General features: G+C 51.6%; 1 protein-coding gene across 3 annotated transcripts in view; it reads right to left on the bottom strand.

The window, feature by feature from the left end:
- Positions 1 to 7,387: 7,387 nt before the first annotated feature.
- LOC105531308 (core histone macro-H2A.1) overlaps positions 7,388 to 10,600 on the bottom strand; it is a 64,908-nt gene continuing 61,695 nt past the window's right edge. For all 3 annotated transcript variants that reach the window (XM_011969197.1, XM_011969198.1, XM_011969196.1), the window contains exon 9: positions 7,388 to 8,141. In XM_011969197.1, coding sequence (XP_011824587.1) covers positions 7,976 to 8,141 — 166 coding nt within the window. In that variant the 3' untranslated portion in view covers positions 7,388 to 7,975. The remainder of the gene's footprint in view (positions 8,142 to 10,600) is intronic.

Here is a 10,600-nt window from a genome sequence, read left to right as displayed (position 1 = left end):
TGACAAGCCTTAATGGACACATTGTCCCCTTGCTGTGAGAGCGCCGTCCCGCCACTTCCTCACACGCGTCGTGCTGGATGAGCTCATGTCTGAGGCTGTGGGCGGCACGGGGCAGCCAAGCCGGGCTGCAGGGAGGCCCGTCCCGGAGAAGCCCGCGCGGGCTGGGGCCGGCGGAGCCGTGAGGTGGAACCTTGTAATGAGCGACGCCGGCTGGATTTATGGGGCTGCGCACGTGCGCCTGGCCTTCCTGCGAGGGCCTCCGCATGGGAACAAAAACAAGTCCTGGCCTGAGAATGGCGCGACTGAGTCTTAACAAGGGCGCACTAATTACTGGAAGGCCGGGCCGGGACCCCAACCTGGGAGGAGCAGAACTTGGGCCTCGTTCCTGTGTCCATATGGGCTTTGCTGGGGTCCCTTGTCTTTTCACCCAGGAGGCCCAGGAGGAAGCCCAGACTCTCAGGGCCTGCCCCGGCTCCTCCTCTCTCCAGCTCTGTGGTGTTGGACAAGGTGCTCATCCGCACCTCTTCTCCTTTTTGAGGCCCTTACGGGAGGCAGCATAGGAGGATGAAAGAGAGTTGACCGCGGAGTCACTGGTCCCTCGCTGTGAGTCCTGGTTCTGCCAGGTTCCTGCTGCGTGGCCTGGGCAAGTCACTTCACCTCTCTGATGTAAGCTCCCATTACCTAGAAAGCGGGGCTATGATGTTCCCTCTCAGGGCTGTTAGGAGGATTTGATGAAATGATGCAGGCAGACTCCTTAGCCTATTGCCCACCCACGCTAACTGGCACACAGGCAGGGATCTCTGCTGCTGTAATTCACAGGCATCTCCTGCAGACATTGGCCACTGTTTTCCCTGTTGATCAACACTGGATTTGGCATCTATCCAGGAAGGTCCCATGTCCACTCCCTTTTCAAGTCAGGAGTCTGCAAGAGCAGAAGCACTAGATGCCATGAGACTCCAGCTGTGGTTAGCAGTGGCAAGGTGGGGCCGAGCTGTGGCCTGGTGCCAACATCAGACTCCACTCTGAAGCCACCATGCACCTGCTTGAAGTGAGAGGTCCAGCATGATGGGTTACCCCCAGCCGTCACCCGGGTTGACTTTCACATGGGCATGTTATTCCCATGCTCCTCTGAGTCAGGCCCTCAGCCTGTTGCTTGGCCTTTGAATCCTGTTGTTGATTCATAGAGCCACCAAGAGAGAACCCCTGCCCTGCCCTGCCCTGTGCCCTTGGGGTGAGGCAGTGAGGGTACAGCAGGTGTACAGCCCCTGGTTTCTGCCTTCATGGAGGGCAGGGTCTCCTTTGCTTGTCCCCAGAGCCCTTTACAGAGCTTGGCCCAGTGGGCTCATGGAATGTGTGCATGAGTGGCGCTCAGCGTCTGATGGGGTAGATGGCCACGTAACCACATGACAGCTGTTCAGAAGGCACAGCGCTGTGGCTGGCAGGTGTGCAGGGTGCACTGAGAGAGAGGGCACATTCCCCAGACAGAATAGTCAGAGAGGGCTTCCTGGAGGAGGCATAAGGGATGTCTAAGAGCAGAGCCCTGCAGGGTTGAGTAGGATTACAAATAAGTGGAGGCTGTAGTGTGTTCTGGTGGGGAACTGGTATATGCAAAGGCCTGAAGGTGAGATACGAGAGGCCTTAGGGAGGAAGTACAGTAGAGAGCATGCGAGGGGATTATGTGAGATGAGGCTGAAGAGGACCCTCCTTTCTCCATTCCTAGGCCTGCCAAAGTGTTAGAAGGCAGCTTCTAAACTTCCATGCACCTCAGATTCCTCAGCTATCGAATGGAGGTACTGCCATCACCATCTGCAGGTGTTTCAGGATTACACAGGCAGAGTGAGTATGGGTGTTTTGTATGTGTAAAGGGCTGAGTGGGGTGTGGCGATGGTTTTGGGGGTGCTGCCCTTTGAGACGACCTGGAGTGACTAGGGACACATAGGAGGACAGGAGAGGGCCCCCTGGAAAAAGATGCCCCTTGGGTGGAATCTCAGTGGATTTGCCCATAATTAAATCCTGGAGGGGCTGTTAGTGACTGCGGACAAATATAAGCACCTTGAGCTCAGTGAAAGTTCCTTAAAGTTAGCCCGGCACTGGCCCAAGGTGGCGTTTCCCTCTAGAGGATGTGGCCTCAGGGCCAAGTGCATTCTCTCTGGGGTCCAGAGGCCTCCTTGAGGTGGGAATCCGCAGCCAGGACCTCCATGGGACCTAATGAGGAGCTGCTGGCTTTCAATTACGTACCCGGTCCTGGCTCTGCACTGTTTGACTGACAGCTCATTACCCCACTGCCATTTCTGGGCAGTGGAATTTAATCTCCCAGATGGGAAGCAAATCAATTTGCCCATCTGCCGCAGCTGAGCCTACTTGAACTCAACTCTAATTTATTCTCTTAAGCTTAGGAAGCCTTGTCGTTTCAAGGTACAGAAATATCAGGTTTCCCAGCCAGTCTGGCCAGAGAGTGCACAGGGAGACAAGCTGAGAGGGTCGTGCCTGGAGCCCAACCTGGGTGAGCAGTGGTGGTCAGCAGGGGATGTGCCATCACCTTGTGTCAGAAGAAGCTGGGCTCTGGCCCAGCAGGCCAGGCTGGTGGATGGGAAGGGGTGTGTATGGGAATGGGGGATAGTGTGACTCCTGATGTTGGGATCCAGGGTGCCTGTTCCAGGGCTCAGGACAGGAAGAGACTCCCTAGCAAGGCAGATCTGACCTCCTGCCTGCATGTGTTCTAGAACCATGCTGGTGATCATCACTTAGTGATCACTGCTCTGGTTTCAGGGCTTTGAACATAAGATTTGGAAGGTGTCTTTCTGGGATTTTCAGCTTTTTACTCTCCTCAAGGAGCAGTTACAAACCGGAAGCCAAGGCAGTGACCTTTAACCTGTGACATTGGGACCGTTTTCCTCCTCTGCCCAGTAGGGCCATCAGAGGGCTTCTTTGCCAGGGAGTACATGACCTGCTAGGAGTGCTCTAGGGCACATTCATGCAGACACCGAGTATGTGCAGACTGTGGTGGTGAGTGGCTACTGTCCTCTGCTGTGGGTGCTGGGTCCCCCATCAGATGCTGGGGAGTCCCAGTACCCTGTTCTAAGTTAGCCAAGGGAGTTATTAGCAGAAGATCTGCAGACAGTTCCGGTCACTTCACAGAGCAAAATAGGCCAAGGAGGGCCTCTCAAGGAGAAATGTCAGCTATGTTTTGTGGGAGGCAGAATCCTGGCTGCTCTCTGCCCAAGTTCAAAGGGTGTTTGTCTGCATGTTCCTCCTTTCTATACTCTGCCAACAGAGAGGGCTCCGGGGCCTCGCTATGTGCATGTGAATGTATGTGTGTGTGCATGTGCACCCATGGGAATGGGTGAGTGTGGGAGGGGTGGGGGTCGCTTAGTAGGGAGAAGGGGAGTGAGGAGGTAGTGCTTCCTATGGAGAGAGTGTTTCTAAGACACTCTTCTCTGAGTTCGACAAGGCAGCCCAGGCTGGGTTGGTTTCCAGGGTCAGGGAAAGGCCACTCTATTTACACACCTTTGCAGAGGAGCATGGAGGGCAGGGCGGGGGCGGGGGATTAATGAGCAGTGTTATTGCCTGCCTGTCAGGAGGCTCATGTGATATTGTTTTGATATGGGGGGCCCCCAGAAGCAAACACAACAGGCTAGGTTATAAATGGAAGAAAAGGTGGCCTCGCCCCTGCCATTGAGTGTTCCCCTTTCTTCTCAGCCGGGAGTGGGCCCCAGGACTCCCTCTTTGCCCCATCGCCTTTAGGTGGATCACTGGAAGGCGGCACCAAGGCCAGCTCCCAAGATAACATCGGCCAGGAGTGCCTGGCAGCAAAAACTAAACATGGTAGTTGCTAATGAATAAATTGAGTAAGACGTCGTTCCAGGACCATTCGGGGTGATTGACAAGGCAGCCTGAGTGACAAATAAGGACATGAGAGGCTTGCCTGACCCCAAGTAGACAGACCCACAGTGGACAGGCCCAGTGAGGGCTTCCACCTCCTGAGAAAGGCTGACCACCCCCGGTACTGGGAATGGCAGGACCTTGGGTGAGAAAGGGAAGCCCACCTCTTCTTCTTTTTTTTTTTTTTTTCCTGTTTTTTTGCCTTAGTGTAAGCCAATTCCTCTGTCAGAGCTGACTGTAGCTGTGACCAAATACAGTCACCTGACCCTGAATGGGAGGGGGAATTCTGCCACAGACAAATCCATGGGTAGGCAACTCCAAATGCTGGGGATGGCATGTAGTGAGCAGAGGCCAGGGCTGAAGTGGCTGTCCTAGGTGGGAAGAGGGTGAAGACAGAGTCTCCATGGAGAGGGTGCAGGAGCTCCCCAGCTGGGGCTGACCGGAGCAGCCTCTATGCTAGCTTGCCGTCTGTTACCCACTGCCTTGCTCTCCTGACCTGGGAGATTCCAACCTTTCCTATCAAATCCAGCACTAGGCTTTCTGCTCCAAGAAGCCCTCCCTGAGCCTGCTCAGCCAGAGAGCAAAACTCCCTGCTCTGGGCCCCTGCCTTTTTAGCAGGTACTTCTCTGAGTCAGTGCTTGCTGGACAATGCTTGCTTACCTGCCTTTGTAAGAAACCCTTAATCCGAGGCCCCTTTCATAGAAAGCATTTAGTAAGTCCTTGTTGACCACTGGATTGCTTTAAATGCACATTCCTATTCATCTGTCATCCAACAAGTTCTGTTTAAGTTCCCAGGGCCAGCCACACAGGACCTCTCAGTGAGTAGGCAAGAAACCCTGCATAACCTGAAGAACAGAATATTGGGATGGATAGCAAAGGAGAATTCAGCTCCAGGGAGCTGGTTGTAGAGTCAGAGCTGGGTTCAAATCCCACCTCCACCATTCATGGCTGTGTGACCTTAGGAAATACACTTTACTTCTCTGTGAGATAGTATTACCTATCTCATAGGGTTGCCATGAGAAGTCAATGATGTATGTAGAAGACACACATACAGTGGTTGTTATTGTCAGTTTAGTACCAGTTGGAGCCACAGCATTGCGTTAGATCTCAGATGTCATTTAAAGGCGCCCATGGAGGAGCACTGAGAAAATCGTCTGGATTATTCAGGACAGGGCCCAGCTGTTGAGGGCAAGAATTGTTCCTGAGAAACGAATGGGAATGGGTGTTGTCTGCCTAATGCTGCCATTGGATCACAGAGTTGCGTGGCTGTGAGGCTGGGGGAGGCTGGGGGGACTCAGCACAGCGACAGTGGCTGGGGCAGCTGTTGGTGGCATCCACTGCAAGTCTGCCTCTGAAGGCTTACGGTGAAGGGAAGGGCTGGGCTGCAACACTTCACCTCTCTAGAACCTGCAGGATTTTACCCCCTCACAAAATACTTTCATTTCTGTTAAGTTTTACTAACTGCAAACTTGTCTTTTGAATAGAGGCATGTGTGCATTTCAAGAGTTCCTTGCAGTTGCACCAATTTTTTTGAAAGTAATGAGCTTTTTTGCCCCTTAAAGCATGAGGCTGACATCAGAGAACAGTTTTTGATCCCAGTTTTAAAAATAAACTGAGTGGCTTAGCAATGGTGGGAACCCCGGGCAGCTTGTTGGCTCACTTTCCCTCAGTTTCATTGAAAAGAATTTCTACAGTGTGCCCACATCACAGGGCATGATGCACTTTGGATTATTCAAAGTTTAGAAACATTTAGGTGATTATGGTAAATCATTCATGCAAATAGCAATAAATGCAATTTATTCTTTTGTGCAATCACAAGGAGAGCAGAAATCCGCAGCCCTTTTCTCTAGTTCTCAATCCTTTTAGCGACATCTAGTGGAAGATCTTTGAAAAACACATTTGCTTCTGCGGTGTTCCTCCAAAGTTAAGCCCATCCAATTAAGTCATTTAAACTTGGTTCCATCTACAAGTCCCTCTGTGTTTCAGTCTCCGAGTTAGAAATACCAAGGCCAAATGGACTCTCTTTGCTGGTAAGCGCATGCCATCAGGGACCCTATATCACAATAGTCAGAAACTCTGCATTTGAATCTGGTTGTCACTTTTCAGCAGTGTGATCACCTCCAGCTATAAAATGTATCTAATAATAGGACCTGCCCTATAGGGTTATTGCAAGGACCAAATGAAATGAGACCCATGAAGGACTCAGCACAGCACCTGCCATACAGTAAATATCAGTCTGACCAGCTAACAGTGGCCACAGTTTTCCACTACCCTCTGTCCACACTGCAGATCCTACCTGCACAAATGCTCTTGGGTGGAGGGCGCATAGTATGGTTTGTCTAAGCAGTTTGCTGGTATTAACTATGAAGTGGTATCATTTTAAGATGCATCTTCTTATAAAGATAATGCAGTTCCCCCCCACCGCCCCACCGCTCGCTCTCATTTCAAATCAAGAAACAGGAATACATCATCTAGACCCAGCAAAGATCTTGGAAAAGAATGCCACAGAACTCCTTATGTTCAGATGAAATTTGGAAAAATCATCTTTCAGGTTTAAGTTGGAAGTCGTTGCCTTTTCATGGAAAAGATTGGTTGTGTGATGGTCTAGGGTCTTCTGTTTTGAAGAGCTTGTATTAGGCACAGTTTGGGAAAGAAAAATGATCCTTTACATTCATCCATAATATGAAGTGTACTGCATATTTCTTCCTGGTTCAAGTCTGCTTTAGATGCAGGCATCTTTCTTTTCTTTTCTCTTTTCTTTTCTTTCTTTCAGAGATGGAAAGAGTCTTCTGTGTGTTTTAGGCAAATTAAGGTTAAGGTTTAAGTGCCCTTTGAAGCAAAAAGTGTCCGTGTTTTGCTAACATATTTTAGCTACTCTGGCTTGGCTGAGGTCTTCCTAAATAATCAACATCCCTCAACAGCCTTGGCGGTGAGAAGGCATGTGAAAGCTGCCAGCACATCCCAGGAGCCTTGGCTGTGGCGGCTTGTCCTTGGAAAGCTCCCGGCACCCTTCTGCCAGGGATCCCGTCCTGCAGGGATGACAGACCCAGCAGTCCCGGCAGAGGGCATGAGGCTCCAGCAGCTCCATCAGCAAGTGGCCAGGCCCAGCCCTGAGCCAGAGACTGTCAGAAGGGGACAATGGTAAGGAGAGAGCTGGGCTCAGGGTCTGGAGCCCTGGCTCTGCGCCAGCCTGCCACATGCCACCTGCACGGCTCTTGATATACTCCCTCCTTCATCTGTGGAATGGGGATAACACCCTGGCCCAAGGGTCCCACAGAACCAAAAGGTGAGGCTTTATAAAAATTCTCTCTACAAACCACTGAGACCAGCAGATGGCCCACACCCACCCAGGTTGCACTGAACACTGTGGAGCATCCAAGGAGTTGTGGGGGCAGGGCAAGGGTTGAGGGGGATGGGCTGCCCTGCTCCCACATCCTGTGACTGCAGAGGCCAACTTAGGACCCGCGACTCACAGGCACAATAACTGAAACACACCAGTCACAACAACAGTTTAACATTTTACTAAATCAACTCACACAAATTCCAAATTGCAAATATAATTAAGGACAACAGATTCTGCTTTGCCTTATTAAATCTTCCATTTTCAAATCCATCATTAAGACAAAAAGTAACCAAAAATTAGGTCTGTTGCAAATTCATGATTCTTCTGAGGGGGAAAAAAAAGAACATTAGAGTAAAAAGAACGCCACTGGGTGTACGATAAAGCACCACAACACACGGTTACAAACGGGGCTTCCTGGCTTCGGTGACAAGTAAAAGACGCTGTTCTCCCCACTGCTGTGCGTCAATTAGGGTTTCATTAAAATAAAACTATAAAATCTCCTAGGTTACACTAAGTCAGACACGGTCTGGAACACAGTGCTTAACAACAGTAATGCCAACTATCAGTGCTAACATAAAAACATTTTAGAAGGTCAAAAACAATTAAACTGGAAACCAAAGCCTTATTTTCCCTAGATGAGCAAAATTGAAAATGAAAGGGGTCCCACCTCCCAGTAGGAGTGAAGGGGATTTTTTTTCTTTTAAATTGGAGGTGGGGTACATGGTGCAGCTGGTTCTGTCGTTGCTCAGCCTAGTTGGCGTCCAGCTTGGCCATTTCCTGCACGTAGATGCCTATACTCTCGCTGTCAAAAAGCACGAAGTACACCGTTTTGATGGAAGAGGACATTGTGGACACGAAGTAACTGGAGATGGCCTTCAGAATCAGCTGAGCTGCTGTCTGCTTTGGAAAACCGTTCCTGGAGAAGAGAAAACAAGCACTCAGCAACTGGGATGCCATGGGGACCGCGGGACCAGCCCCACCCTACGGGCCACCTCTGCGCTGCAGCTTGCTGTGTATTGGGTCCGTGTCTGTTGAGCCCTGTGTCTGCTTGTATACCAGCGTGGGAAAGCCCAGTGCCCAGAAGACGGGACGGGGGACAGACAACTGGACAGAGAGCTGGCACCTGCAGAAGGACGTGCTATGTGCTTTCAGAGAAGGCCAGCAAACAGAATAGTGTTTTGTGGTGTGCATTAAGCCCCCGAAGTGCAGTGTGAGCTCCTGATTTTCTTTTTCTGTCATGCATTTGACTAGCACAGTGCCTGAGACATAGCCCAGGCTCTCGATGTCAGCCCCAGGGAATGGCTGCAGGTTCTCTGGGAAGGCACTGACCTCTATCCACCCACACAGAAGAGTTACCCCTTCATACCAGGGGCCACTGCCCAGGAATCCACCCTCTAACACACACCAGCGGTACCACCCCAGAGGCCACAACGCAGGGAGCAGTGGGCTCTTCAACTCAGGGCTATCATCCAAGTTTCTAAGCCATATGTATTTGAATCCACATACATTTCTGCTTCAAATGTCATGTGGCAATTTCTGGAGATACATGCTCTGGATTTAAAAATATGAAATCGGGACTGGCCCTCACTGCTCTGTGGTATGCCTGAGGCTGCTCCTGGTCAGCATGGCATGTGGGTAGCCCAGGAGACCCAGGAGGAGATAGGCAGCTTGCCTACTCTAGTGAAAACCTGGGTTTAGAGCCAGTGGCCCTGGATTCACATCCCTTACTGGTCCCATTTTAGTTAAGGATACTGAGGGTGAGTCTGGGGCCAGCTCTCATGGGTGGCTCTTTGTTCACTGGCAGATCTACGGTCATCGATCCACCTGAGCCTGTGGGTGTGTTGGTGTCCAAGGCGCTGGGCCAGTCCGCCTATTTCAGCTGGAGTTCTTCACATGAGGCACCTGCTGCCAGGTGGAGGGGTTTCCAGAGGTGTAAGGTAGGCATCTACTGTAGTACTGCTAGCCTCACTCACTGCATGCCTGTGCATTCTGAACCTCCTGGCTTGGCCCTGGAGCACCTCAGTGGTCCACTGTTGACAGTGCACAGTGCATTTGACAGCCACAGGGGAAACCCTCTTCTGAGTTGCTTTTGACCATACACGGCTTCCAGCTTGTGGAGACTTAGGAGCTTCTGGGTGCCTCGGGAGTGGAGTTCCCTCTTAGAGGACAAGAGATGTGCCCTCAGCCTATGTGAAGGAGTCTGTGGGCAATTAATTAGTGGGGGGGCAACCCACGGTTCCTTCACACACAGGTGGCAGCTCCTCAGCCACAGAGCACACCCACAGAGCAGCAGCCAGTGCATACAACCCTGCCCATGAGAGGCGTCAGAGCTCCAGAGCCGCTCTGGTCACAAGAGTGGTGGTAGACCTGTGCAGCTTCCTCCTGGGAGATCCTGGTGATTCTAGACCAATAGGTGGGCCAGGATGGTGGGTGTCATGTATAATGAAGGAAAAGGGCTCTGCTGAGAGCAGACAGGTCATTCCTCTGGCACCAGTGCCGTTTGCAGATCTGAAATCTTGGCCCACACCAGGCACAGCTGCCTTCACTATAGTCACAGGAGTCAAGGAGCACAGAGGACAGGTTATCTGGATTGAGCCATGTTGGGAACGGCTTGAGGAGATAAACTCAGTCTTCCATTTTTGGGGGGCATCTTTCCAGCAGCTCACGCTGCTTCCAGATATGGGCTGGGCTCCTCAGTCCTGTTGCAGCCTGCACTTGAGCCAAGGGGCCAAGAGCTTCTGGAGCAGGCAGAATCCCGTCTGTGGATGTGACCTGGATGAACGGGGGCTGCAGGGTGCTGAGAGGAGCTGTGAGAAGTTGCTTTCTGCATGTGAAGCCCAAGACTATGCTCTGCCAGCTCCAAGGTTCCTGCAGTGAGGTGCCCTCCTGCCTGTCTCAGCCTCACATGCGCACAGGGGGCTGGGCTGAGGGCCTGTGGAACTGCTGCAAATAGTAGTTGTCAGGTGACCTGATGGTCTGCCTAGCTGAGCTAGCCCTGGGGCAGGGCTTCTGTAGCTGCTGCTGGGCTGCGTGCCCAAGCAGCTGTCTCCAATGGTTAGCTACATTCCACACAAGCTGGGTGAGATGTGGTATGATGCGGACACAGTGTGGCCTGGCCCATGCCGTGCCACGCTGACTGGAAGGTCGCAAGGGGTTTCCATGGAACACACCAAAAGTGTGCCAGTCGCTCCTGCCTGTGACCAGTGCTTTCTGACACAGACCCCTCCTGGGGCTTTCCCTGCCTCTGCCTTGGATCCTTACAAAAGGGTATGTGACTTTGAGTGAGGAAATATTCTTTTCTATTCCTCTACATCAACAGTTCTCACACTTCAGCCTGCATCAGAATTCTGAAGAGCTTGTCAAAACCCAACAGTT

The sequence above is a fragment of the Mandrillus leucophaeus genome, unplaced genomic scaffold, assembly GCF_000951045.1.
Source record: "Mandrillus leucophaeus isolate KB7577 unplaced genomic scaffold, Mleu.le_1.0 Scaffold88, whole genome shotgun sequence".
Taxonomy (NCBI): Eukaryota; Metazoa; Chordata; class Mammalia; order Primates; family Cercopithecidae; genus Mandrillus; species Mandrillus leucophaeus.
The sequence above is the reverse complement of the archived record's forward strand: the minus strand, read 5'-3'. Positions and strand labels throughout refer to the sequence as shown.